At 38.0% G+C, this 27,531-nt stretch overlaps 12 protein-coding genes across 12 annotated transcripts; 2 read left to right on the forward strand and 10 right to left on the reverse strand.

Moving 5' to 3' along the window:
* Positions 1-32: 32 nt before the first annotated feature.
* On the reverse strand, positions 33-1,617 carry BDF20DRAFT_822564 (phosphatase 2C-like domain-containing protein; the record flags this gene model as incomplete). Its single annotated transcript, XM_053077711.1, has 2 exons — positions 33-110; positions 190-1,617. 2 exons carry the CDS (start codon positions 1,615-1,617, stop codon positions 33-35), a joined length of 1,506 nt encoding a protein of 501 aa, XP_052935060.1.
* Positions 1,618-2,817: 1,200 nt separating this feature from the next.
* Positions 2,818-3,055, forward strand: BDF20DRAFT_879427 (uncharacterized protein; the record flags this gene model as incomplete). The annotated part of the gene is made up of 1 exon (XM_053081565.1): positions 2,818-3,055. A coding segment is annotated over exon 1 (196 nt), but the record flags the coding sequence as incomplete, so codon positions are not given.
* Positions 3,056-6,910: 3,855 nt separating this feature from the next.
* Positions 6,911-7,246, forward strand: BDF20DRAFT_822405 (RlpA-like double-psi beta-barrel-protein domain-containing protein-containing protein; the record flags this gene model as incomplete). Its single annotated transcript, XM_053077693.1, has 1 exon — positions 6,911-7,246. The coding sequence occupies one exon, from the start codon at positions 6,911-6,913 to the stop codon at positions 7,244-7,246; it is 336 nt and encodes a 111-aa protein (XP_052935062.1).
* An 828-nt stretch (positions 7,247-8,074) lies between these two features.
* BDF20DRAFT_615760 (uncharacterized protein) lies at positions 8,075-8,612 on the reverse strand. Its single transcript, XM_053075883.1, has one exon. The coding sequence runs from the start codon at positions 8,497-8,499 to the stop codon at positions 8,221-8,223; it is 279 nt and encodes a 92-aa protein (XP_052935063.1). The 5' UTR covers positions 8,500-8,612; the 3' UTR covers positions 8,075-8,220.
* Positions 8,613-8,935: 323 nt separating this feature from the next.
* BDF20DRAFT_809255 (uncharacterized protein) lies at positions 8,936-9,115 on the reverse strand (the record flags this gene model as incomplete). Its single annotated transcript, XM_053076583.1, has 1 exon — positions 8,936-9,115. A coding segment is annotated over one exon (180 nt), but the record flags the coding sequence as incomplete, so codon positions are not given.
* Positions 9,116-9,594: 479 nt separating this feature from the next.
* On the reverse strand, positions 9,595-9,894 carry BDF20DRAFT_914482 (uncharacterized protein; the record flags this gene model as incomplete). The annotated part of the gene is made up of 1 exon (XM_053084192.1): positions 9,595-9,894. The coding sequence occupies one exon, from the start codon at positions 9,892-9,894 to the stop codon at positions 9,595-9,597; it is 300 nt and encodes a 99-aa protein (XP_052935065.1).
* Positions 9,895-11,286: 1,392 nt separating this feature from the next.
* Positions 11,287-11,601, reverse strand: BDF20DRAFT_879456 (uncharacterized protein; the record flags this gene model as incomplete). The annotated part of the gene is made up of 1 exon (XM_053081566.1): positions 11,287-11,601. A coding segment is annotated over one exon (288 nt), but the record flags the coding sequence as incomplete, so codon positions are not given.
* Positions 11,602-12,157: 556 nt separating this feature from the next.
* On the reverse strand, positions 12,158-13,883 carry BDF20DRAFT_989039 (uncharacterized protein). Its single transcript, XM_053085289.1, has 6 exons — positions 13,732-13,883; positions 13,522-13,652; positions 13,310-13,400; positions 13,144-13,236; positions 12,315-13,087; positions 12,158-12,240 (listed from the first exon to the last, which is right to left on the reverse strand). The coding sequence occupies exons 3-6, from the start codon at positions 13,386-13,388 to the stop codon at positions 12,217-12,219; spliced, it is 969 nt and encodes a 322-aa protein (XP_052935067.1). The 5' UTR covers positions 13,389-13,400; positions 13,522-13,652; positions 13,732-13,883; the 3' UTR covers positions 12,158-12,216.
* Positions 13,884-14,055: 172 nt separating this feature from the next.
* BDF20DRAFT_977075 (60S ribosomal protein L19-B) lies at positions 14,056-15,062 on the reverse strand. Its single transcript, XM_053085084.1, has 2 exons — positions 15,039-15,062; positions 14,056-14,951 (listed from the first exon to the last, which is right to left on the reverse strand). Coding segments are annotated over exons 1-2 (555 nt in total). The 5' UTR covers positions 15,041-15,062; the 3' UTR covers positions 14,056-14,398.
* Positions 15,063-16,648: 1,586 nt separating this feature from the next.
* Positions 16,649-18,719, reverse strand: BDF20DRAFT_822984 (natural resistance-associated macrophage protein-domain-containing protein; the record flags this gene model as incomplete). The annotated part of the gene is made up of 7 exons (XM_053077758.1): positions 16,649-16,970; positions 17,062-17,213; positions 17,313-17,622; positions 17,729-18,056; positions 18,120-18,188; positions 18,270-18,356; positions 18,527-18,719. 7 exons carry the CDS (start codon positions 18,717-18,719, stop codon positions 16,649-16,651), a joined length of 1,461 nt encoding a protein of 486 aa, XP_052935069.1.
* Positions 18,720-18,960: 241 nt separating this feature from the next.
* BDF20DRAFT_617319 (uncharacterized protein) lies at positions 18,961-24,746 on the reverse strand. Its single transcript, XM_053075884.1, has 6 exons — positions 23,494-24,746; positions 22,838-23,420; positions 22,512-22,737; positions 19,480-22,412; positions 19,104-19,406; positions 18,961-19,017 (listed from the first exon to the last, which is right to left on the reverse strand). The coding sequence occupies exons 1-5, from the start codon at positions 24,656-24,658 to the stop codon at positions 19,289-19,291; spliced, it is 5,025 nt and encodes a 1,674-aa protein (XP_052935070.1). The 5' UTR covers positions 24,659-24,746; the 3' UTR covers positions 18,961-19,017; positions 19,104-19,288.
* Positions 24,747-25,055: 309 nt separating this feature from the next.
* BDF20DRAFT_914486 (uncharacterized protein) lies at positions 25,056-27,230 on the reverse strand (the record flags this gene model as incomplete). Its single annotated transcript, XM_053084193.1, has 6 exons — positions 25,056-26,409; positions 26,480-26,591; positions 26,665-26,890; positions 26,956-27,000; positions 27,073-27,087; positions 27,165-27,230. The coding sequence occupies 6 exons, from the start codon at positions 27,228-27,230 to the stop codon at positions 25,056-25,058; spliced, it is 1,818 nt and encodes a 605-aa protein (XP_052935071.1).
* Between the last annotated feature and the right edge of the window lie 301 nt (positions 27,231-27,531).

The following is a 27,531-nucleotide window of genomic DNA, read 5'->3' on the forward strand; positions in this document are numbered from 1 at the left end:
TGACAGATAAATGAGGATTTTATTGATTTTTTTTATAACCTTCTATCGGGAGAGTCTTCACAATCTTTTACAATAGCAACGATCACACTGATATCATCTGCCTTTCCACCCTATCATTAGTTACAGAAAATGTTAATAAAACCTATGACTCCATGCTGATTGAAATAATACACATATATCGATTTTTACCTGATAGTAGATGCCTTCATGATTCGCTCGTTCTTGAAATGGACTATCCACGTTCATTTTTGACAGGCTCACAATTCTTGCTTGTTCCGCTAACGCATCTGAAATCACCTGTGGCTCCAACGAGAGTAATCGACTAGGTCTACCCGGTATAGTATATGTAGCCACCTGACGCTTAACAATAGACAGTATTTCACCATCAAACAAATTGTCAAACAAACCATCCGAGCCCATGATAATGATATCCCCCTTCTCCACAGCCACAGTGAACGTCTGCGCATCCTTAGGCTGATCTGGAGAACTAGTGCCTAGTTGGTATGGGAAATTAAACGCATGTTGTTGTTCTTCACTTCGGAAAATGTAGTCATTTTGTCGTATTACAGATATTCCGCAATCGCCCAAATTGGCTATTCTCAATTCAGCATGACGCAAAATAGCTAGACAAGCTGTGCAAGAGCCCAAAATGCCTTCTTTCCTGGCCTCATCATTGCTGTATTCATAGCTCTTTTGTAAGATGCGGATTGGATCGGCATATTCATCGTAATTATAGTAGTAATCCGGATAATCTTCCATGTTGTCGAAACGTTCTAGTTCCATGTAGGCGTGATGCATGAGTTTGCGACTGTATAATGCGGCGTTAGCGGCAGATGAGACCCCAGCCCATCCTCCTACGCCGTCCGCAACACCGATGGCATCTGAACGTCGAAAATAGGCATCATCGCCAATTTGAACGCTGAGGTAATGTTTTTGTTGTTGTTGCAAGATATGGCGTTGTTCCGGTGTCAGGTAAGCAGTTGTACGGCGTTGCTTAGCAAAGCCTGACGCGGCGTGACAGAAAATGTAGGATGGGGCTTGTTTAGCATAGGTTTTAGCGAAGAAATCAATAAGTGATGGCAGAGTAGATTTATGAGGGCTCAATGTGGTAGCGTTGGTGTTGTTTCTATGTTGTTGATGAATATAAAGATGAGGGTCGTCGGGTTGATGCTGTTGGGTCTGTTTGCTTTCTTTATTACTATTACAATTGATTTGATGCCGCAATGCTACTGCGGCATTAGCACAAGCTGGAGCGGTAGAAAATTGACGATGATGCCGATGCTTTGTTGGCGATATGGAAGGAGGTGATGAGTGGAAAGACTGTACAATGAAAGGCTGTTTGTAGAATGAATAAGACGGTAAAATAGATGTTGAGGTTGAATGCTGGTTGTTATTAGTGGCTATTTCATTTTTATTACTACTAGAAGAGACTGAGGAAGTAGTAGCTGAAAGTTGATGCTGTAATAATAAGTTATGTGGTCGTATGGTTGCTAAACTTATTGAATGCTGATTTACCACTAAGTGCTGATGAGTATGTTGCTGATGGTGATGTTGGCACTGTTGTGCTACATGTCTTGCTGCTGAAGATATCTTTGGCCAAGCCTTAGAAGACTTCATCAAAACGAGAGCAATTGCTTATTGTTTTAAAGGAAAGGAAAGGAGTTAATAGTCTAATTGTTGAAAGAATAAAAGAAGGCGAAAAGCTTTTTTTTTTCTGATTTCCCCACATTCTTAAATCATGAAACTGCCGCCGAGTGAAGAAAAACTTCCGACATTTTCCTACTGCTCACTGGGCAACTACAGTATTTTCGGTTTTTTGAATTATACTTTTTTGTATACAAAATTGGATATTTTGATTAACTTAATTCAGATAAGTTAAGTTTTTATTTTCGGACTGTTTATTTTTTACTTGGACACTTTTAGTAACCATTTGAGGCCACCTCCTTTCTGCACGCATTTGTTACAGTAAGTTCCGTCGTGTGATCGGCCCAGAAGAATTACGTACATTCTCCTTAGCTGCCATGTGGGCTGGTTGTCCAGTCGTATTCTATGTCAATGACTCACAATACTGTATTCTCATTGACTGCTCAGCATCTCTCTTGATCTAAAATCGAGTCTCTTTAGTGTCATTTTTCCCTTAAAGAAAGCAATAACAATAGATGATTGTATAAATTAAGTTAAACGCCTGTTTCTTGTCAGTAACTGATGAAGTGATAAATAAACGTGTCTCGATTAATAAACGTGTTTCGATTTGATGTCAAAATTTAGCGCGTCTAGATTGTTTTTGTTGTCAAAACTTCTTTGTTGTCCAAATATAACACTCCAACAAAAAGTTTCAGTTTATAAAAAGATAAAAAGTTGGTACCTTTTCCCTTTTTTATCATAGTCTAGTTATATATCCTTTAAAGAATTATTAAAGAAGTGTTAACAGTGGATCATCACGTAGATTAAAATAAGATCTCATCACGAGCTACTCACAACGACTGTACTGTACATATTTTGTTTGTAACTGAGTATGTTTCGATTGCGGACGGGAAGGACATGCCCATAAGGGCTCATACTTGTGTCCAGAATATAATGGTAACAGATAGCTGAAGAGGTAGTATTTCCTGTTCATTTTCACTGATATTCTGTTCATATGCTTTTCTAGCCTAGAAACGAAAGTCCGGAAAAGACGAATACGAAACAAAGCAAGCTAAAGAGAAGGGCAAAAAGAGAAGGCTAGAAGCGAGAAAAGCATCGCCATCGAATACTGTGAGTTTAAAACCTCAAAGGTGGATCCCAAATTGCCAAATCAAGTGCCCTTCTCTAAAAGTAATGTCATTTTCGTAGGTTTGTAACAATTGTAATAGTGTCGAAATGAAAGAAGTACGAATTTCGGACGGCTCCAGCGTCTATGGTACCAAGGTCTGCAAAACCTGTGGTATAATATGGCAAAGAGACGTCAATGCGGCCAAAAATATGCTTACTATTGCAAATTCCGTATGGGAACACAATGGCCGCCCCGACATTTTCTCTCGCCATCGCCATAACGAAAATGGTGCTGCAGGTTCTAGGTGAGCTCATCTTGTGAAATTTGTCACTGTACATTTCTGGGGTTTTATTAACTGCTGAATGACGTTACTACATACTCAAACAGGGTAGGTATTCTGTGCTTTGGCACAGTATATTTACCTTGTTTGAGTAATAGTAGTTCGCACATTTGGCATTGAGCATTTTGACAGAAAAGGTATAATCCCAAAAACTATACTTTATGTCCAAAAATTTTTTTTAATTAGTCCGAATTTTTATTGTAATACAGTCTCAATTTAATAGCCATTTCGTACGAAAGTCAAGCGAAAAAAAGTGACACAGCACTGCGTACAAAAATTGAGACCTTCTGATTCTTTAATTAAAAAAGTATTACGAGTGAATGACCTTCAAATCTGGCAGTACATTTCTGTTACAGGAAGTAAAAAACAAGCAAGCCAAGTACGAAATAATCATTTGTTTGATGTAATATATTATGCCAAATTCTAGACTTTATGTCTGCATCTGGTTGAAGCATGCATACTTTACAAAAAAGCTGATCATACTTTCTTGGCATGCTTAGAAGAAATGCGAGAAATAATAGATATCATATCTCTTCTTTCCTTTTTGACAGAAGATTGAGGCGTCTGATAGGAACGGTAATATTGGTTATAAGAAAAGAAGTACTTGTCTACGTCAATTTGTTACCCCTATAGCAATGCTAGTTTAATTATGTGCAAATGAATGTTTTAACGCACAGCTTACTCCTTTTGTTTAAATGCGGTAAATCATTAAAGTTACAGCCTGCTAGATTGTGACTGAGATATATTTAACCCTTTAGAATAAAGCAATAGCATTCACGTACAAGAGAATACTTCTTGTAAGAAGGAGACATATTTGAAAATTTGGATGTTTCTCATTTTTGACAGATGGTCACCTCTACTTTGCGTCTACATCAGTTTAGTGGAGAACCAAAGGAATTATAATTGCTCATAACTGACCATAACGACATAGTTACAAAGAGCTCTTCAATTTTTCTGTCATTCTGGAAAAGACGTTGACTTATTCTTTCCATCCTCTTTTAAATTTACAAACCACTTCAAATACAAACACATAATAAGAGGAAACTCAATATGTTAAAAAAAGAAGAAATACGTCTTCCTGGATCCCGCTATTATCACCCAGAAGACTCAAGAGCCAGAGGAAAAAGGTATTAAAAACAAGAAGAATAAAAGAAATTTAAAGAGGCATAACCAGAGAGGCACGTACAAAGCAATTTGATCTTCATTAATTTCTTTCATTAAATTGTAAAAATATTCCACAAGATGGAATTTCGAAAAGCCCACTGCAATCGATCGACAAAAAGGTTCTACTCGTCTTGTTCGATAATGACATGTTTAGCAAAATTATGCATTTACTGGAAGGGTCATAAAATTGGTGCCGTGGACGTTGTCGTCTACACTATAAAGGATCGTAAATCACTGAATCAATGGTTGTCGCACAGAATGATGGTAGTCGAAATATTCTCGATTTTGTAGGTACATTACAATTTATTAATTTCTGAATGTGAAAATGTTATCATTCGTCTATGGTTTTCAGCTTTAAAATGGCAATCCAGAACACTGTAATATACGCTATATTGAAGCGTCATTAACTCGATTTGCTTTAAAAGTTTATTGTCGGAAAGAAAGGTTACTTCAAGACAATCTGATCTGATTCAATAGTTTCCGACAACCTCTATTCTACCTACTGGTGACAATGTATGAGAAAGTTCCTTCTTTGTTGGGAATAAATGGTTGTCTGCTGTCAACAATAGAACATGCTGTCGCACTACTCCATATAAAAGCCAGGCATAATTTCCTGTCTAATTTTGAACGATACTGGAACAAGACTATCACGTTTTCCTGAGAACTTTCTCATCAAAGGGTGTCGTTTGAATACTTCTTTTAGAGCAAAAGACCCAACAGGGTCCTGTAAAAGTGTGTATAAGGCAACATTCTCCGAAAAGTTAGCCTTTTTACTGATGGCGTTTAACGAACTCCCAAACAGAGATACGCCTGAGCATAGCTTTTTTTTTAATAAATGAAACCGTTAATAAAAATTTATTATTGTTTTGCTTCATGTATTGCAAGCTTTTGACCCATTCAAACCCTTCTGTGGAGAAACGTGCTAAAGATAGTTTTATAAGATAATGAAGCAGCTTTTAAAGAGAAGGGAAAGAAAAGCTTTTACACCATTGTTCACAGCAGTAGATCAAAATAACTTTCGGATTGATTCAATATCCCTTTAAAGAATGAACATTACAGGCATCGTATACATCGGTTACGATTGCCAGAAAACATCTTTTCTTTTGATTATTGAAAAATCACAATTCTCCATAAAGAAAAACGGACACTTGAAACTTTTGAACCATTTTAAGCAGATTTAAAGCTTCGACGTACTTTCAAGGCTTTTCCTTTGCCGAAAACCCGAATCGTTCGGCTTTGTTAATTTTTATACCAACTGCTGCCTTCTTATTTCATTGGAACTGTAAATACCTCCATTATCACTTGCCGCATAACACTGACAGTCTAACGCAATGAGGTCAGCGAACGAAAGTAATACGTGCAGAAAAGTGATTAATAGTTAGACGACTCTGAACGCTTCAGAATTTTTGTACTTATTTTTAGCCAAAATTCTTTTTCCTACAAAAAATTTCCTGAGCCCACCGAAAATCGCGTACATATTTGCCAATTCAAGTTCGTTCTCTTTAGTATTGTTTTCTTGATTTAAATACAGAAATAACTGGTGTTCAATTATAGACTGGTAAAGGATGTTATGAAAAAAAACTTGGATTTGAGATGCTTACGTGATATCATTCTTCAATTAGCAAAAAGCGCGGTTTAAGCCACTTTTACCACATGTTTACACCAGTAGCGGGTCGATCAGCACGTTAAAGAGACAACGAAACAAACACGAGTGGAAGGAATTACCAGGTAAATGCTTCTAAAATCCATTGTAGAAAATGAAGAAAATGAATACTTTGGCAGGACTCAATGACCTTCACACTCCCAACCACCTGCCCTCTCATCCATCGTGAACGCTAAATTGGCTCTGCAAAACTATCAAAAAAAAAAAAAAAGAAAAAAAAAAAGAATTAGGCTACCATTATTGTCACGGTACAAGGGAAAATAGTCATTGGAGATCAAAAAATAAAACTACATAATTCCGCTGTAAAAAGGGTTCTATAAATATAGCCGTATTTATAGGATATGTGTAGCAAACACTTTTATCGATTTTCGAAAGTTATTTATAAGTTCATGATTTCGAAACAAGTTAGAATTCAAAATGCTGGTTTAAAGATTATTTTCATTGGGCAAGTAAAAAAAGCTTATGCAGTGTTGTGGCATCTTTCAATCTGGCATTGAAAATGATAACTAGACAAATCTAGCGTTTTACAGCGTGGACAATGTTTGAATTAAGCCAGTCGGAATTGTTTCCCAAATGCTTATTTCAGTGATAAACTTAGTTTATAAAAATCCATGAAGCTATTTAAAATTGAAGCAGGTGAAACAAAAAAGGTACCATATTAATATATATCCATTACAAACAACGGAAAAACGAGAATTGCAGATTACAGAAAAAATATATATAAAGAAGGGCAGCCAATTCGGTCAATCTCAAATTCCTTATTTACAGATCCTCGATTCAACAACCACTGTATCCTCTTTTTTCTTTCATAAAAGTCGCAGGCCGTCCCATAGTTTACCAAGCTTCATCAACTACTTCTATTCAACTTTTTCAAACGTAAAAAATGCAATCCAATAATTTCCTTTTCGCACTTTTTGCTGCTATCGCTGTCATCCTTACTGTCGTTTCTGCTGCTCCATCTGCTGATGTCAAGAAAGCTCGCGCCAACAGAATGATCAAGAGGAGCAATAGCTACACCGGTACTGCCACTTGGTTTTCCCCTGAAAAAAACGGCGGTAACTACGGTGCCTGTTGGGGTGAGTGGATCGATGATGATTCAGAAATTGTCGCTTTGAATGGTGACCAATACGGTGACATGGACGGTAACTCTAAGTGGTGTGGTAAGCGTGTTCAAATTAACGGCCCCCACGGTACTGTCACTGCTAAGATCATGGACGCTTGTCCTGGATGTGGCTGGGGAGACCTTGATTTGACTCCTACCTTGTTCAAGCGTGTTGTTGGTGATCTTGATAAGGGTGTAGGTGAAATCAAGTGGAAGGTTCTCTAAGCAAGTTTGATTCCTCTTTCTTTCAAACATAATGTAACAGCCGGTCTGGTATACGCACATTTACATATATAGCATCTTTTCTCTTACCTCCGCTCGTACAATCACCATCATATCGCATCGAAACACTAGAGATTGATTCTCTTATAACCTCCCCTTCCTCTCGTTTCAGAAGTCCTTCATTTATTTGTATCATTACCATCTTTATTCTGAATAAATAGAATCAAATTTAGATATAGTGTACGTATTCTCTTTAAGAAATGCTTGGTTGATTCTCTTTCATCCATAATGTTCTTTCTATATGTTGTAGCTTTTAAAGCCTTTCGGTCGGTACAAACTAGATGTATCACTGCTGGACAATCACTCCTGCATTTAACATGTACTCGATTTTCAGCGGTGAATTAACTCCCAATCTACTTATATAAACCCTGATCAGCTCTACCTTGCATGAATTCCTCGATAAACTCCATTTTCTCTTCATATTTAGATTTCACTACCTGCTGATGGATTATATGGTCTTCTGTATCACCCGCAGTAAACTCATTATATTTTCTTTTTTGCTCATTGTTGTATTGAACGAGCTGTGGCACATATTCCAGAATATTGCTTTTTGGCGTATCTGCATCCTTCAAAAGGTCCAGAATTTTACGATATTGAGTGCAATATGTATCGTGCAATTTAACTGATTTACTTTGCCGGTTGATAATGTTTTATATACACATCAAGAGATATAGGATAAAATAAAATCATTGTTTGGGTCGGTACTTCTTGGAATCAAATGTAGAGCAGGGGCTTGGCTTGTGAAAAATAACCCAAGAGCAATGAATGGGTACAGATTATCGTTGGATATGATTTTGAATACTATTGTCGATAACATAGCATTGATTTGCCCACAAATCGCACGACATAACAAGGCAAATCATCACGTTTTTCAAAGCATTCCCTTACAGAAACCGCAGTCGATTGGATGCAAAAGATCAAAATGATTGGCTCCCTTCTGCTCGCCTGAAGGCAGTACCCATAGCCCTTTGCATGAAAGTCTTGTCCACAACACGTTGGAATTCAACAAACCTTGTCGGCGGATTGTGTGCAAGGACCACATCACTCCTAGTGCCATCTGGCCATTCGGACAATTCGGGAATGTAGTCCCCTTCTGTTTTCAATAGAGCCTTTGTAATGATATCTATTACAAAAGGGTGCCTCAGAATTTCTTTAGGCAAGAGATCAGCTCCGGGTGTAAATGATTGAGATAACATCGAAGGTAAGATAGTTGAGAGAAAACAAGTTTTGCGAGTAGGTCAGTAGAATACGGGTTACGAGTTACGGGCAGTCAGAAGAGTTAGACGGGGATCTGTAAAGGTTTGAAACAAGATTGACTCGCGCTCATGTTAAAAATCAACACATCGAAATGGCATCTACTTTCCAAGAAGTATTATGTGAAGGGATTTCTAGTTGAATGATTATCAATTTTATAAAACTGGTTTACACTTCTTGTATCATCAGATGGGATTCAGAAACCCGTCCATTGGCGTTGCGCTTACTGTATACAGCAACTTTTATAAGTAGACGTCGCCCTGGTGACAAATCAGATGTCGCATTTCCTGGTTGTGTTGTCGCATAAACCTTGGCATCTTTCTGGGATATATAAAGTGCACCAGAACTATTCGCTTCGCAATTTCTTCTTTTACCACCGATTACACCGGAATCTTCATCATAGTGAATGTTCAATTTTTGTACAAAGATGGAAAAGGAACTGTTGTTGATGAACCTGGCAGGCCCGAACCCATGGATTATATTGTTGACAAGGAGCAATATCGTCTTGAAGCATTGAGCCCTTCTACATAGTATTTGTCTAATTTGTGTCAAGAAGGAAACAATAAAACGGAAACCATGCAAATATAGAAGATAGCTTAAACGCTGAAACCAACGTAGCAATGACAGAAGCATCGACCAAGCGTAATTATCCGCTATACACGGATCAGAACTATGAAGTTTTTTAATTTATTGTTTGAGAAGTGTTTGAGCGCTTTTTGCTGCTGCAAAGCTGTTGGGAATCTACGTTCGTACGGCACAAAGATGGGTGAAACAGTACGAAAGACATCCTAATAGCATCTTTGAGAAGCATAAAAAGGATATTCTACATTGACTGAATTTAAACGAAGATTGCTTTCGATTATCAAACGTAAATCACGGTATTATCAATGATCTTTTCCCCTCATACATACTCCCCCTTTTTTTTTTTTCCTTTTTGTCAGATGCCTTTTGATCGCCACTACAATATTTCTTTGCGATTGGCACTACAACAATTTGTATATTTACTTTATTAAAGAAAAAAGTGGCACTGTCATTTATCATTCAAATTGCAGGACACAAAAGCGATGTCGATCCTTGGTGGCATCAATCAAAGAGTAGATGGCAGGGTAAGTCGGACGACGCTTCGTTTTCCACAATTCTTCATCATTTACAGGTTGATACAAACGCCAAAACGCTTCAGTTACCATCAGTAAGGTACGAATGTTTTTCAAATTGACGAAGGATGAATTCTTCCGATATACTTCTAGGTTTTTTAAGTGCTTCACCCACGGAGAGTATGTGGCATGAGCTATCTGGAAACCTGTTTCCAAGATTTCCAACTGTTGAAAGTTTTCCATCATAGGGACAGTCTCAAGGGCGTTCAGCTAAGCTTTTTAATAAAAGACAAAACGTACTAATCCCAAGCATCTCTCATGCTGCCCAAACCATCTTTTAATCATTTATTAAAAAGATAGTGCAAGGAGAAGGAAGAAAAATAGATTAGTTTACTATATTTGAAAGTGTCGAAGGTGATGGAAACTACCAGATGACTTTAGTTGCTAATTATAAAAAGTTACTAGAAGTATAGTAAAAAGTATAATGTAAAAGAACGATGATTTTTTTGGTGTTCATACTAATTCAGTGGTGACGTTAAGTGGGGAGAAAGCGGATGTAAGCTGATTTCAGTTGAGTATAATAATGGAGTGACGTTGCATTTTTAAAACGGCGTCTTTTGTTAGTGACGGCAGAAAAATGCTTTTTCGCACTGCAGGAGTTTTTTATTACAGTTTTTTAGCTTTAGGTTTAGACGAAGCCGCAATATAACTAGACGAAAAAAGTAAATTTTTGAGACCTCCAAGTTATAATTTCAAGATTGAACTACACAAAAATTGAGATGCTTACCTGTAAAAATCCAACCAGCTTCGTGCTGGCGATTAGAGGATGGTGTTCAAGTGGTTGATGCGGGTGATTTTGGTTTTCTAGAAAACTCCGCAGGTCTTCCCGTTGACTTCCATACCGAAATGCTGATGGCCATCATGTTTTTTGCTGCATTGACATCGCGGTTCCATAGTATCTTACAGGTTTTGCAAACAAGGATACTACAGCCACGCACGGTGTCTAATGCTTTCAATGTGTCTGAGCGACAACAATTGCATATGCGTGATGTCAAGTATTCATCAATTGTAACGGCAAGGAGATCACCAGCAGCCTCTCTTCGCTTCAATGCACGCCACAGAACACCAACGACACCAGTCTTATGGCCTTTGATGGGCACTGCACTCTTCCCGAACATGCCATCACCAACTACAATCAAAGGGATCTTTTTAGTGTCGCCTGCACTAAAGGGTTCAGGCTTCCACTTGTTCTTCAGGGGATTACTGTAGAAAGCATGAGTTCTATCAATATTTCTGCGAATAGTGGATGAATTGCTTATCATTTAAAAACCTTACCTATCTTTCTTAGCGAGAACATCGCTTACTTCTCTCGCATCTGCTTCTTCCTTCTCTTCTGGAACCTTTTGCTTCTTCTTCTTCTTCTTTTTACGTTTACAAAAGGCCATTCTGTCGGTATTCTTCTTTGGCCACTTGCTTCGATCTTTCTTCTTCTTCAACCTCAATTGCTTATTGTACTTTGTGGTTCCATTAATAAGCAAATTGACCATGTTGTTGGCAGCACGCTCCTGACCCTGGTATAAACGAAATCTGTCTTCAGCAGTTCCCTCGCCGTAAAAAGAGAACAAGGCTTCGAAGTGCTGCAATATATATTGTACATGACGGTCATGTTGTTCGATGATAGAAGTTTTGGCGGTTGGTATGCCACTTTCGATCATTTTAATTGTGCCTGCTTTCTTCTTTTCCAGCTTTGCAGCGTATCTGATACTTCCGGTCATATGATAATATTCCTTGGTAGAGCAGCTGCGTACTTGATGTTTGTTATGATCTAGTCCGATTGCCGCTGTGAAGACAGATCTTCGCCCTGGATCAAGGAAAGCGGGTCTGTAATTGTCTTGTACTTCGTCATAAGAAAAATCTTCCAAAGTCAAGGTATGATTATGAATGGTCATGTCTTCTTTTGTTTTCTTTTTGCGGCTGAACAAAAAGTCTACAGTAAAGCCGTCCGACCTAACCATGTTTCGAAACATTACATCAGAACTTTCCTTCAAAGCGGTTAGACTATGACAGAAGCAAAAATAGGGGTGTGTTTACTATTAGGCATAATTTTGCTGAAGAAGTTCTTCTATAGTTTTACCTCTTAAAGCCAAACTTTTTGAAGTCGAAGACTTTACAGAATTGTTCGAGTTGGGCTGTATAACCCTTGGCAACTTTTCCGGGAAACATGAAGGGTGTAAGAGCATTTAAACTTATCGCGATGAAACGCCATTTCAGCGATGGAGTAGGAAAGAGAAAGAAACGCTGAGGAAGTGGTAGGACACGGACATCGTACGGTTTATGCTGTATATGTTCTTGCTCGTACGTAAACTGTATGTTCCATAACGCATTAACAAACTTTGCAGGAGCAGCAGAAAGAGAAACGAGGGTTACTTCTCCTGGAATGAACTCTTCAAATTGTTTGCAGAGTAATTCAATTCGGTTTTTGTCAACAGCCGCCAGCTCGAGGTTTTCTGGCCAATGAGGATGACCATGACAGACAGATTGGTAACAATACAGCTGTACAATTCTTTATACATCAGTGCGTTTGATATTCTAGAATGTGTATAAAGAGAAATAAAATGAATAAAACAGCAGAGCATTAAGAAGGTACTCGGTTACAGCCTTACCGGGAGCATAGTTCTCAATTTGTAGGTAAAGAACTTTGTTAAGCGCTGCTCGAAGCGCTCTACAATGGAGTTCGTGTAAGAGACGCTCAATTCCTTTGCTGCCTCTGTAAGGCAATGACTATATCCCACGGTCAGCTTGTGTTTTACTTCGATAGTAGGGAACTTTGCCTTGAAGTCTGTATAATACTGTTTTATGTCCTCGGATAATGCCGTTTTGTGAGTAACTTGCTTGCCCGTTATAAGCTGACCTACTGAATACCAGAATTGCTGGCAGAATACATCAGGAATAGACCTGTCTTTGTTGGCTTCTTTACTGTCTTTCTTGCTGTCTTCTTTGTTGGCTTCTTTACTGCCTTTGTTGCTGTTTTTATCAGTGTCTTTCTTGTCGCCTTTGTTAGCATTCCTTCTATTCTCCTGATAATGAATGAGGTACGAGTTAACGAATAATTGACTAGAGAATACTATTCTCCTTATGTCAGAGCAGCAAGAGATGACTTTTTCTTGGAATTGTTCGCGAAACGCTGGCTTCACAGCAGACGTAAGAGGGAGCTTCCTCGTGAATACAGTGGAGCCTTCTCCAAGCGTCGAGGTAATAACTTCTTCCTTTGAAGCAATGTGATTGGGACATTCGAGAGAACGAGAAGTAGAATGACCCTTTAAGCCACAACTGATACACTTGATATCTCCAGTTGTTTGCTTCTTCTTTCTCTTTGCTTGCTTCTTTTCTTCCTTGATTGTAGCTGATTGCTTACGTTTCTTGCCGCTACTTCCAACTAAATTTCCGTTAAGCAAACATAAACTTGTCTTGCAGTGAGAGCATGATGCTTACCATCAGCCGCAGAAACTGCTTTGTAAAACTTGCATTCATGGTATGCCTTGTTGAAATGTCCGAGTGTTTTGCAATCCTTGCACTCGATGTTTACTAGTCATACAAAACATAATCTGAGGATTACCACTATAACTTATTTGTGGCTTCGCGCTCATGTGTTACTTACGGAAGGACTCATCTTTGACTTTATTCTTATGGGCTTCTGCCACCGATTTAATTTTTTGCAAGATTTGGGCTTTGTACATGGTAAGTAATAGCTATCAGGATGAGGAAAGAAAGTATAGAAGAAGAAGAAAAAGATGGAAATCAGAGGAAAGATGTCAAACATATTTTTATCTGTAAATGCTTCGAGTTTGACAACATCTATTTTTTTGTTACGATTGACAACAACAACCGTTATCTACGTGGCGGAAGAACGTGTCTGGGATTAGTTTAACGCGTAGATCAATTCATATGATCCATAAATAGAGTCTCGTAAACTGCAACCCTATATCTATTGCTGATAAGACCTGTGTCACACTATAATACTCAGTACGTCTCGTAGTACTTTAACGTAATGCCACTATCTATTGAAAAATGTCCACTGACCTTCAAAGTAATGTCTACAATTATTTATTCAATAAATCGTCCAAGAATATTATACCATTTCATCCTAAAATAATTTAAAATTATCTAAATTAAATATATAAATTGTCCAATAAAATTTGTATAAAGTGTAAAGTTGAAGCTAAAACACTGTAACTTACGTTTAAACATAGATTTTAGTACATAGTATTAATTTTTTTAAAGCCCAATGGACACGAGATATTAGGCTTATCTAAATTGCCCGAGGGCAGCTCCAAAGGCTGAAAAGAATCTAAAAACCCCTTAGGGCTCAAGGGTAAAAAGGATTCTGTACTAAAGGATTGTGGGAGGGGAAGAGGGTAACCAGTCGAGCAATAGGTGCCCTAACCGAGGAGTTGTAGGCGGCTCTTGAGAGTGGTGTAAGTAGTCGAGTTTAAAAAAAAATGTGACAAAGTGCTGGACAGATTTTTCAGTACCCCTTTTTATCACATATTTTCGTTTTGCACGTTAAATATTTTTAGAAGAGACAAACACAAAAAAAGCCTATCTAATGTAATATCCGGCTAATATGGGCATTTATTGAGAAAACGCCAAAGTCTATAAGCCTGACTGTATCATAAATATTATAGTTTGCTATAGAGTTCATCTGTTTCATTCGAGCTTTACAAGAGCAAAAAAGAAATAAAATATTCTAAACTTCAATCTTTTCGGCAGACTTCTTAAGAGAACGACGTTCACGAAGGGCCTTATTCTTAGCACGCAATACATCGGCTTGTTCGGCCAAAGTCTTGGTACGAGTTTTTTCAGCCTTGGCCTTATGAATATGTTCCATCAACACTCTCTTATTTTTAAAACCATTACCCTTGGACTTCAAATACAATTGGTGATACAAGTGCTTGTCAATTTTACCAGCTTCTCTGTAACGAGCTAACAAACGACGTAAGACACGCATACGACGCATCCAGATGACTTGGCTGGACATACGAGCATTAGCAGTACCCTTTCTTTTACCATGACCCATATGACGACCTTCACGTTTAGCAGCATTTCTTTGCTTGACACGGAAGCGGGAAGCAGAGAGTTGGGGCTTGCGAATAATCAAACCATCTTTGATAAGCTTACGGACGTTGGCACGAGAGTTGGCATTGGAAATTTCAGTGACTTCATTGGGATCTAACCAGACTTTACGTTGTCCACACTTAAGGACAGAAGCGGCCAAGCGTTTTTGAACAGTTAAGTTTACCCTAATATTGTGAAAAAAAAAAATTATTACATTTTGCCCTTCTTTTAACTTAAATTAGGTCCGGTCATTGTCCGGTAAAAATACTTACATTTTTTGCTAAAAATTGAGAAGGTGGAAAGGATGAAGAAGAATTTTACTGTGAACTGAGGCTTAAATTATACTTTTTTTGACCATTTTACAATTTTTGATTGGACAGACGCTCCATTATCATTTAAAAGTCCCTTTCAATCGTACTTGTTTGGGTTGCATCCATCCAAAATTCCATCCACATCCATCCACATCCATCCATCAAATGATTGGTTAAGTCCAATTAGCTTACAAAGTCCACTTTCAGATAATTCAAAAAATTATCTAACTGTGCAAAAAAGAATGTTTAACCAGGTACAACTACCAAGGAGCTTCAGTGCCGACTTAGAAACTGAAGACATGTGTAGAAAGTATATCCGCAGATATTCTATATTTTTTTGATGGTGAGTGCTTTGCAGTTATTCAATGATTTAATTGTACTAAAGAATTTCTTTTTTTCTTTTTCTTTGCCACGATTATATTTATATGTATCCATGACTGTTGTCAGTCTGTGAATTATCGGTAGTGCGACATTTTTGGAATTCTTATATCGTTAAAATCGAAGACAGAACTGTCAAGCTCTTCGCTTAACAATTCGTTCATTAATTGATATAAATTACGTCCTTTTACAATCAGGAGGCTATATCCATCATTTGAATACTCGTTGGCGTTCCATATTCTTTAGTGCCATAAATATTTGTGCATTCTTTAAGCAGTCTAAGTCATTATCTGTTCGCATTCGGAAGTAGTTTCTTCGGTATCTGCAATGCCACCGATGCTGCTGGTCTGTCTGTAACGATCTTATATGAACAATGTTTTTTGATTGTTTAGGGCCGCCAAATTGCGATGGTGGTTTAGGATTCTCATTTTATGTTTAGCTCACTGCTTTGAAAATAGGAGAAAATGTTTGATTTGAAACCTCCTTCGATCATACAAAATACAATACATGGTCAATCGCTTGGCCATCATTTTGTCTTGAATATTTTGTTACACTGTTCAATCGGTAATGGATTTATTTTTTTGGTTGCTGCCATGGTATCGAGCAAGTTAATATGGCTGAACCTAATTTTAGACAATTTATATCACATAGACGACTGATATAAAAGATTTAACATTGATTCATGTTGACTTACGCTTTACCGCGATTTAAACACCTTTACTCGAATATATGGAAAAAACTTCGTATGATGGGTTGTATAACCTATTAAAAAATTCTTAGATAAAACATGTGTACAAGCTCTTTCACCACTTAATAGATGAACAATTCTTTAGCAGTGAGCACATAAAAAGTGCCTAACCTTAAACTTAAAAGTATGAAAGTCAGAATGAAGGGTTTGAAAGAATAACAATACAGCATATAGAAAAGGTACGAATATCAAATTCCAACTCTTTTTCAAATACAAAAGAGAGTGTATCGAGATGCTTTGTTAGCAAGTTCAAAACTCTCAGTAACATATAAACCGCGAAACTTTCAACTGCAGTTAGCACCATACTATTTTTAATGCTAAGTTCAATAATTTTTAATTCATTATTGGAACTTCCGTTGCCGTTACCGTAGTTATAAAGCCATCACTGTTACACTCATCGGCGATTTTCAATAATGTTTAACAGTAAAGCCATGTATAATAAAGTTTATTCTGCTCCTGAGTAGTTGATATCTTCTTCTATAGCAGAGTGTACTTCTTCAATTTCTTTTTGTACAGGGGTATTTAAAGGAATATAAATAAGATAAATAACGAAAACAAGGTAAAGTATGCAAAAAGCAACACCGTATAACGGCCAGTCGAGATCCTCCAAATAGTTTAAGAAAAGGTATATGTTGAAAATGATAACAATGATCGAAATTGACCAACAAAGGAAATTCGTTAACCGTGAATTTTTGAACGTTTTCGTCATAATTTTCTCGGCCGATGTAAGCTTGAGGATAGGTATAATTGCTGTAGGTAGGCATAAACTACAATGATATGCAAAACATGAGTATAAAGTATAACCCTTTTTATATTGTTAAGTTGGGGGGAGGGGGAGGGGAAGGAACGTGATACTACCTTTGCAACACATTGAGTATTTCGCCCATAGTATCAAAACGATCAACAGCTAATACCGCTACACACATACTCGGTAGAAGAGCCACCGCTCTTGTAAGTGCTACACGATGCCACTGCTTTTTAAAAATTGCCCCCATGAAACCCTCTACAACCTATACTTGCAAAAAATTGATAAAGTAAATACTGGTTAGCTCAAAATCAAAGCTCGGGAGTTTACGAGATGCACGCATATTGGATTTTGTAACACATACATATTGACCAGCAAGTGTTCCTGTCATTGTGGAGCATTGCCCAGCTGCTAATAAACCGAGTGCCCAAAAGTATTTCGCACTTTTACCCAAAGTATTTGACAGCACAATGGATGCATCGTATAAGCCTGGTAACTTTGTCACGATTCGTCCAGGATCGTAGAATACCTGAGCGAAAACAACTACAATAGCCAAATTGATCAGGTACGAAATAAAAAGAGCGATGGTGGACTCGACAGCAAAATAAAAATTGGCTTCCTTTTTTTTCATTTTGGAAGGCTCCTTTCCTAAATTTCGTGACATAACAAGTGCACTGGTTTTTTTTTTCATTTTTTTGATGGAGGAAGAATTGATAAGAGGAGTAAGTAAATAAAACGCAAAACAATAACAAAGACACATTCTTTTGTCATCCAAATTACCTATGCAGAAACATATTGTGTGGCATAATGACTGCACCTACCATACCCACAGCTTGTACTTTCGCCTGCTCAGGTAATTCAGGTATCAATATTCCTTTCAAAATCATTTGAAAGCTCGGATTGGATGATAGCATCTCTATCCAAAAGCAAGCTATCATTACACCGATCAGGGTGATAAAAAAGGCCTCAATTTTTCTTACGCCGTATTGTTGCAAGAACATAAAGAAGAAGGTATCAGTTGCTGTAATCATAACACCCACCCATAAATCCAAGCGAAATATAATCTTCAATGCAATCGCGGTCCCAATTATTTCTTGAATATCAGATCCTATGATAGCCAACTGTATAAACAACCATATTGCAGCTGAAGCAGGTCTATTGTAATGGCGACGAATAAGTTGAGCAAGATGATTTTGCGTAACTACACCCAACCTTGCTGACAGGATTTGAATTGCCAAACCTAATATGGAAACGCTATTTTTTTTTAGAAAAAAGCCGATTTTTATAGAAATTACACATGGTACGTTATATACAACTTTACCAGCCACATGTGACCAAAAGAGCAACCACAACAATTTGTAACCAGCGACAGACCCTACTTGCAAGTCAGACTCTAAATTACCTGGGTCTAAGTAAGCAATAGACCTAATAAAATAGTCAGCATTCGCATAATTAGTGTTTAACATCTATTAAACAAATGCTTACATAAGCCAGCCTATTGTATGCATTTGTGAGGGGCAAGAAATTAGTGGCACAGTATAGTTTTGTCATTTTGGCTAGGAGCTTGCAATAGCATACCTGGCCCAGTGTATGTCATCAATTTTCTAAAGGAAAATCGACCATTTTCCTCTTCATGTCCAGTATTAACTTCCCCTTTTACGTCAATCTCAACGTTCCATTCAAGAGTGCTACGATAATCCGATTTTCGGCTACTGTCATGTCTAGAATGGAGTAATCCGCTGGCTTCATTTTCAGTGGAAGAATCTCTCATTTTGAAACCAGTTTGTTTGTTGTATTGTTCGGTAATTCTATATTGTTCTATTCGTAATGCAGCTTCTCAATTGATCATAGAAAATCAAAAAAAAAAGATACAAATGAAATAGAGAATGGGACTAAAACTTATGATGAAATTCGTTGCACATTTTTAGTATATGATGAATGACTTTGAGCTGTCTGTTTTGTACAGTGCTGCCAGACGTTTTAGTGTATTCAAAATTTCAATTTCCGAAGACGATACGTATCGTCGTACCAGAACAAGATGAGGTATGTTGAACGAACATGTAGATACTCTACATTGACCATTTTTGGCAAATAAAACAATATTACTGCAACTGCTTTAAAGTTATTCCTCTTTTACTATAGTCTGAGTACTCACTTCCTGTCATGTCTGTTACTGCATACTTTTTGATTAAGCCTTTTAACCTATACTACGATAGGCAAATTGCTTGTCAAGATTAACAGGTCTCAGTTAAAAATAGGAAGAGGGCTTTGTATGCCTTAGTTCAGCCTCACAGGTATTCATTATAATTTATTTGGGTATGTAAAACTGTATCCCCGGAATTAAGCATCTATCAACTTGTGTTTTGCCTTAGCAAGTTCGAGGAGGCTATCATATTCACCCGAATTAAAACACATTTTATGGAATACCGACGTTGAATCAGATATCAAGCTCAAAGGACTACGTTTTATACAAGGTGCTGTTAACTATCTTTAAGACTATACAAAAAAAAAAGGGTACATTTCATGCTTACTTGTCAAATTCTACAATCTGTCCTTGGTCCAAGACCAAAATCCGATCATAATCGATAACGGTGTGTAATCGATGCGCGATACACAGAATAGTACTATCAACAAATTCAGTGGCAATTGTCCTCTGAATAGCTTTATCCGTTTCAAAATCAACACTTGCCGTGGCTTCGTCCATTAAAACAATACGGCTTCGTTTCAACAGAGCACGAGCTAGACATAACAGTTGCCTTTGACCCTGAGAAAAGTTTTTACCTCCTTCGGCGACTTTAGTCGTTAAATCCTTAAATATATTGACGTTTGTTGTACTAGAATTGATAATTGATTCCGTAGCAGGAGAAGAACTGCTATTACCAACAGTAGAATCAGCACTTTTATTGCTGGTTGTTAGTTGCACACGGCGGAAAGCGGTGAAAATAGATTCATCATCGAAATGTCCGAAAGGATCCATATTTGAGCGCAATGTACCAGAGAACAATGTAGGATCTTGAGGGATAATCGTCAAATTTGATCTCAAATCTTCTGTTCCTATTCCTTTAATATCGATGCCATCAATATAGATTGTGCCTTTTGAGGCTTCAACGAATCGGAAAAACGAAAGAGCCAAGGTAGATTTACCGCTACCGGTTCGTCCCACTATACCAACTTTCTCCTGTGGCTTGATCGAGAACGATATGTTCTTCAAAACAGGATCTAAATCTGGGGCATATCTTACTTCAAGATTTTGGACTTCAATCTGACCATGTGTAGGCCATTGAGCAGGCGGTCTTAACGCAGTGATGGCAGCTGCCTCCTGATCCATTTCCATAAACTCTACTACCCGTTCAATTGAGTTAAAGTTCATTTCTAAATTGGTATAATGGCGAATACCCCAAAAAATACTATCTGTAAACGTTAAGACGAAGCTGAGCCCAAAACCAGCCAATGCGACATCCATTTTGCCCAAGTTATAAATTACAAAGGCGGAAGCGATAAAGTTGATAGTGGCAGAAGACATGTAAGAGCGCACACTAATCCAATGATTGATTGCCCATGAGTAATAGAAGGGACGAACACTAGCATCGATACAATTCATCATATCGTGAAAAAACCGTTGAGTGGCACCATAAGCACGAATGGTAGCAGCACCGGCTATCGTTTCGGTGAAAGTAGAAAACACAGGAGATCGTTTTACCGCATCTAAACGCTTCAATTCTCGCGAGCTGTTAATATAATCAATTCCAATAACGATGTTTACAATAAGCATAAAAATAACGGGAAGTATCATGACGGGAAGCACCCAGCAAATAGTAATAGCTGTAGATATAATCATCAATAGTTGTACAACGAATATCATCATATTGGTAGGGATACCGGAGTCAATTGCTTCAAAATCTTTAGAAAATCTATTGAGTATACGGCCGATAGGTGTAGTATCGAAGAACCGGAGGGGGGCTCGAAAAACGCATTGAAGTAGAGAGGCATAAAGCTTCCTGTTAGCATGAAGAGATCCATAATAAAGAACGGCATATCGAATAGCACCAGCTGTTACATTTCCGAATGCAATTAAGCAATAGACACAAAGATAATAGTTTAGATGAGTAACACCGTCAGGAATAGATGACTGTGATTGATATTGCTGCTTAATAAAACCATCATTTACGGTTGCGTTATAATTTTCTCCATTGTATTCCCTGTAAGACTGTGCCCAGATTTTGATCCACCAACTTTCACCAATCTCAAAACCTCGAGCACCTAATATCACAACGACCAATAAGCTCCAAAAACCAAATTTTCCCAGCATAGCCAAGTAGCTTTTATATAGTCGAAGTTTCACAGCTCCCGAAGCTCGGGTTTCCTCTTCAACTAGTACGCGAGGTATAGCATTGATTTTGTCATGCTTATTCGAGCATTTTTTCCCAAGGGTTATCCTTTCTTCTTCCATTTTTTGGTCAAGAGTTTTCTCAATCGCTTCTTCTTCGTCAGCGGTAATTTTTAATAAATCATCTTCGTTATTCTTTGCATTAATAGCAAGCTCCTGAAACAAGAACTTCGTCGATGTGATCAGATTTGAAGTATCATCGTTCTTAGCCTCTTTGCATTTATTTTTATTAATCTGTTGTTGGTGCTGGTATTCGAGCAGTTCCTCTTTCGTACCCTTAAAGACAGCTCTTCCATTATTCAAATGAACCAAGTAACTGCATCCAGGGAAACATAGCTTTATATGATGAGTTACCAAGATCCTCGTTCTATCCTTCATTAAAGGACCCAACAAACATTGCTGATACAAATGCTTAGCTGTGTGCGCATCTACGGCGCTCAATACATCATCCATTAGCACAATTTGAGCTCGGCTATAAACAGCACGGGCTAGTGCTACACGCGCCTTCTGACCGCCGCTTAAAGTGACACCCTTCTCTCCTATTTCAGTCAAATCACCATCATCAAATTGGGCCAAATCTTTGTCCAATGCGCAAGCAAAAAGCGTTTGTTGATATCGGATTGCTGAGAATGGTAAGCCGAACAGAATATTGTCACGAATAGAGGCGTTTTGTAACCAGGGCGTTTGAGAAACATACGCAAGAGCGTTTCTAGAGATCCATGCTTCTTCTTTTAAGATGTAATTATTTTCAGATGCACCGCTAGTAACAGTACTACCAGTCCTGCATGTGTTACTACTATTTGTGGAAGCAGTATATGCATCATTATCTTCATCATGTACTAAGGAAAGTACAGGCACTCGCGGACATAATGCTTTGCCTTTTAGGATTACTGCCTCACCTAGTAAAGCCAACAACATCAATGTTTTACCGGATCCGGTTGCACCGCTGATGAGGCTGAGCTCGTTATTTGGAAACTGAATGTTCAAATCTCTTAGAATAAAGCTTTTACTGCTGTTACAACCGGTGGAACATTCTTCTTCATCGTGATCAGTATCCATAGAACTATTACGTATTTGCTGGTATGAGTGGTCTATTGTTGTTAGTTCTCGTTCTTTCGTCCAACTAACTATAGCATTCTGAAAGCCGATAGCCTCTACTTTTGTAACATCACTAACATTCGATGATATCTCATCAATTTCATCTTCGTTCAAAAAATCTTGGATACGTCGGATGCTTGTATAAGCTTGTATAGCCTGCATCAAAACCAGGGGAATAACGTTAAGTGCCTTACGCAATTCATTAAAGACATTGATAACTGTAAAAGCAATGGGTGGCGTTAAATGATTGCCAAATATCTTTGTAAAAGCGAAGAATGACACCAAAGTAACAATGACAGGAGCCCTATATGCAATATGAAAATAAATGAAAGAGACACATTATAAATTTATAGTAGTTCTTTGTCATGAGTTATACGCTAGCTTATTGCAATTAAAATACTTGCCCTTGAAAGGTAAATTGGAAAAAGATTCCGTTGATATATGTAACTTTCAACTGATCTAGTTCCGCTTGTCGTGTTTCCATAACCTTTTCCGTCCATAAATTCTCCCAGGCGAAAAATTTGATTTGGCGAATGCCTAGCAATATCTCATTCATTAAAGATACACGCATATCTCTCGCTTTCATAAGCTGTTCTTGAGTTTTACGGAACAGCTTGGAATTAAAGTGATTGATAGGCAAAACAAAAACCATAACAACAAGACCGTAAAAGCAAGATACGCCGATTAGTTGGTAAAGGAAATAAATGCCCAGAAACATTTCCAGTGGAGCAGACAGAAGAGGGAACCAGAAGCCAGCAAAATCAGCCACACGACTAGCATCTGTGCCCATGAGATTGACAAGAGCTCCAGAGCCGCTTCCTGAGTTTGGCACTAGTGATGTTTGACCTGACTTGTATTTCGTATTTGATGAAGTTGTCGTGGAAGAAGAATTAATGTTGATAACAGTTAAATCGCGACGACGAAGGGCTTTTCGATACACTTCAACATTAAGCATAGTTCGAATACGTGTTTGAAGCTCACAAGAAGCTACGTATGAATTTTGGGAACAGTGTGTTAAATCGAGACCCAGAGTTTTATATACGCAAATTAATATACGTACAATAATACCATTGTTGCCCACTAACAATACCAGCTACTACCAAAGAGGCACCCATACCCACTACTAATAAAAATCCATATTGCATAGGATGGTCTCTTTTCAACACACCATCATTATAATCCTGCAAGAATTGTAGTAATCGATTAATAAAAAACGCTGGTATATACCAAAACCAAGCAGAAATAAGCGCCAAGAAGCCTTGTAGGCAAAGGGCTCTACCATTACAACGAATTAACCGTAATATTAAACTACTACTGGTGCTGTAATTTTTCATGTTATTACGAGTTGCACCAAACTCATGGTATACATTTTCAGCACGATAACGAGGCGTAAGGATTGGCAAATCGTGATCAGAGGCAAGACCCTTTTTGCGGGCTACTGTGCGAACCACCTTGGTACACCAATTGAGAAAGAAAATGCCAAATATTGAGTCAACATTGATATTACACACTTGACGATGTTGTTGCTCGTTGTTTAAGGTTGCGTTGTTGTCATGCTTTTCTGTTGGTGCAATAAATGGTGGTCCTTGTTTCATTGTACCCGTTGTTATAATCAGGTCAAATCCACAAAACACGGGTAATAAATGTATCAAAGATTGACACCAATCTAAGTTCTTGGTATCACTGTCGATAAGTATCATGTGTTGCCAAAATTGATTTAAATGTACAGCCCAAGCTGCAACATAAATTATGAATAAATGAACATTCAGGGTCCAACCCCATTGATTAGGTAAGCGATAGCGTAAAGAGACAAAGGCCAGAATAGTAGCATAGCACCAGGTCACCAAGTTAAATAGAATTGCAGTGGTATAATAAGGGGTTACTTTGCCATAGTCTGTTGTTATCCCATTAATATCTTCATTGCTACTATTATCAAGGTTGTCGCTGTTAAGGAAAATGATGAGTTTAAGAGCAGCAATTATTGTTGAGGCCAAACTGTTGAGAATTAATCGGCCAAGCCGGTTTGTATCAGCAAAAGGTATATTCCCATCACGTTGAGAATCTGTTTCAAGAAATGATGTGGATTCAATTGGCAGCTGGATATGTTGCCGTTGTTGCTGTCGAAAGTTATTTTGGATCGACAAAACAATTGCACTTATACAAGTTACAATAACTAGAGCACTTGAATACCACAAAATTGTTGGTATCATAGTTATTGTCTCCATTCAAGTGATCGTTGCTTTATCTGAAACTGATATTATAATACTGAAGGTAATACTATTTAACTGTTGACAAGGAGGAAAAAGGCTCTTTGTTATTCTTGTCTTTCATGGTTTCGTTTATTCCTACCTGAAACTAAAAAATGTTGTTTAATAAAGTCACATGGGGGTTTCCAAATTCATCCTAGAAGCGAAACGATATGTCGCACCATTAAGAATCGCGTCAATAAGAGATTGATGTTCACTGAGATGCTTTCAACCAGTAAAAGGGCATGAAAGGTAGCCTACTTTATAGTGTGGCAAAAAGCTTACTATTATTAACGATAATGCACATGATTTATTAATGTATACATAAGCTTGACAATGTGAAATAAAGAATAAATATGGTCTTGATGTCATGTTCTCAAAAAAACATTCTGAAGAAAGAAGGAAATTCGTCAGTACCAGGGTCCTCTTCTTGGATATGTTGGTGAAAATGGACATTTGGTTGGTTATGTTGATTGCTTTCATATTTGTCTGCCGGTTCCTTTTCTTCAGTATCTTTGGTAAATTGTCGGTTATTGTTGTTATTACTAGTACTACTATTGCGAGCACTGAAGATGTCTTCATCCTCATCATCATCGTCTATGGTTATAGGGGTATTATCGTACGATGGCCTTGAATTCGCTTCATTTTGACTCGACTTTTGGTAAGAAGGTGTTTCATAAATACGTGAGGTTTGTTCTTTAAAGGAAGTAGCACTAGAATGGTTATAGTGAAATGTAGAAGCCGTTGGCTCCGGAGTATTTGTAGTAAAGGTGTCCATCCTCTCAGCAGCAGTTGACGTGGAAGAGGTTGTAGATGCGGCATCGAAGGAACTCATGTGGGAATCTACTACTGGGGAAGCATTGGCTGAAATCTTTTGTTTTTTTTGCTCCTCATTTCTTTCACTGTTTGAAGAAGGTGGTGATATCTTCCTTTTTCGAGACGGCTTTCTGCTGTTTGATGCTATTGGAGACGATGGAGTAGACTGTGCTGCTGTTGAACGTATATCATTTGAGCTCGCAGCCGACGCGTTTGCTGCCATATCTTGTTTTCTTTCCTCTTCTTCATCTTCTTCGTCATCGATGACGATAGCATTGTCTCGGGCTAGTCTTTCTTCTTCACTTTCAAATAATTCGTCTATCACCAACCTCGCTTCTCGTGCTCTAGGTATCTGGATTTTATCTGGCCAATTAACATTGAATGTAACAATCAAATCACCTTTGGCTCCAGTCTTACTACCGAAAATAGGCATGCCTTCTCCCTTGATCAATTTCCTTGAATTTGGTTTAGTAACGTTACCACAAGGTTGAGTAGCTGAAACAAAATGACCGTCCAAATGTGTGCAGAGGAGTTTGTTTGTGAATCCCATGATAGCTTCTTTCAATGACAGATTTACTGTGATCAACAAATTATCGCCCTGTCGCTTAAACACTTCATGTGGTAGCTCTGTAGTTCGAATAATAACACTACCTCTTTCGGTTCCATTGGGTAGCAACTGACCACGATTTTTAACTTCAAGTCCATGACCCTCATGCACACCCTTCGGTACATGCACACGTAAATGACGTTTCTCAACTTTTCTGGGTTTTCCTTTACACTCAGGACAGGTGTCGTAATAGATAAAGTGGCCAAGGCTATGACAGTAAGGGCATGCATGTCCTGCGGGTGTTCGTCCTTTGCCTTTACATAATTCACAAGTTCTATATCGTTTCAACTGCTCATTGTTTTCATCACTATATTTATAAGAGACTTGCATAAGGAAAAACTATGTCAAAGATCAAGGAATTGAAGAGTTGCAGTTACCCAAAACATTTTCTACATATGATAGGTTCATCATAAGATACGCTTATTTTGCCGCCGTTATAAATATCTTCCAAGGAAAGTTCACAGCGTGTTTTGATATTGTAATCAGACTCTAATGCAATTCAACAGGATAGGGTTATTAGTCCTCAATCGGCGTGAAAGGAGCCAAAATTTATGGTTTTTACTTTTCACGGGCTTTGATTTTGGTTTACGCGGAGGAGGCGGAGGTGGTGGTGGGCGTGGTGGTGGTGGTGGTGATGGTTGGGCGTTTGGTCTGAAATTGAAAGAGAAGTTGAAGCCATAACCACCATACGATCTCGTTGAGGAAGAAGCTGAAGGATTACGCAAAAGATAATTTCTCTTCCTTTCTGGATCGGATAGGATCGAATAAGCGTCGTTTATTTCTTTGAACTGTGGAATAAACAAAGTGCAATGAGAATAAATTCCAAGGGCATTCTAGCAAAAAGATCAACTACCTTTTCAGCACCATTCTTATTTTTGTCAGGATGATATTCTCTTGCCTACGACAAACGGTAAAGTTATAATGTCAATCTTCGGCCTGAGTAACATTTTCGTCGTAAGTAAAGAATTACCAGTTTACGGTAGGACTAATCGATCATTGCGGTCAATGTTAAATTAGCTCAGACAGCAATTGATTTAGGAAGCAAACTGTTGTCGCACTTACCTTTTTGACCTCCTCCAGAGAGGCAGAGCTCGTTAGACCCAGCACTCTATAGAGGTTTTCAATCATCAATTCAGTAGAAAGGATTTGCGCTGATCAGAATCGAGAGTGCAGAAGATAGCTTTATTTTTTATAATTTTCCCTTAAAACCAGAACGATCAGAGAAAAATTAATCCGCGACAAACAATGAACGCGACCTTTTCTTTACTGAAATTAACGGATATTCCTCATTTTAATGGATAAGGCTCGACAATGAAAGCAATCGGTATACGCTTTGCAATTCCAAAAACATCAGCATCTAGGTATACCATAGGTTAGAATTAATGTAGTTGTAATGTCAAATATTGAAGGTAGTGAATGCTAATGCATT

This window comes from Mycotypha africana (genome assembly GCF_025528875.1).
Source record: "Mycotypha africana strain NRRL 2978 chromosome Unknown BDF20scaffold_7, whole genome shotgun sequence".
In the NCBI taxonomy this organism is placed as follows: Eukaryota; Fungi; Mucoromycota; class Mucoromycetes; order Mucorales; family Mycotyphaceae; genus Mycotypha; species Mycotypha africana.

Coding starts and splice junctions, on each gene's coding strand:
- BDF20DRAFT_989039 (XM_053085289.1), bottom strand. CDS start 13,388: ATGTACAAAGCCCAAATCTTGCAAAAAATTAAATCGGTGGCAGAAGCC. Junction 13,237..13,309: donor AGTCAAAGATGAGTCCTTCC/GTAAGTAACACA, acceptor TTGTATGACTAG/TAAACATCGAGTGCAAGGAT. Junction 12,241..12,314: donor AATTGAGAACTATGCTCCCG/GTAAGGCTGTAA, acceptor TACACATTCTAG/AATATCAAACGCACTGATGT.
- BDF20DRAFT_617319 (XM_053075884.1), bottom strand. CDS start 24,658: ATGGAGACAATAACTATGATACCAACAATTTTGTGGTATTCAAGTGCT. Junction 22,738..22,837: donor TTCCAATTTACCTTTCAAGG/GCAAGTATTTTA, acceptor TATTGCATATAG/GGCTCCTGTCATTGTTACTT. Junction 19,407..19,479: donor CAGATTGTAGAATTTGACAA/GTAAGCATGAAA, acceptor TATAAAACGTAG/TCCTTTGAGCTTGATATCTG.
- BDF20DRAFT_615760 (XM_053075883.1), bottom strand. CDS start 8,499: ATGTTATCTCAATCATTTACACCCGGAGCTGATCTCTTGCCTAAAGAA.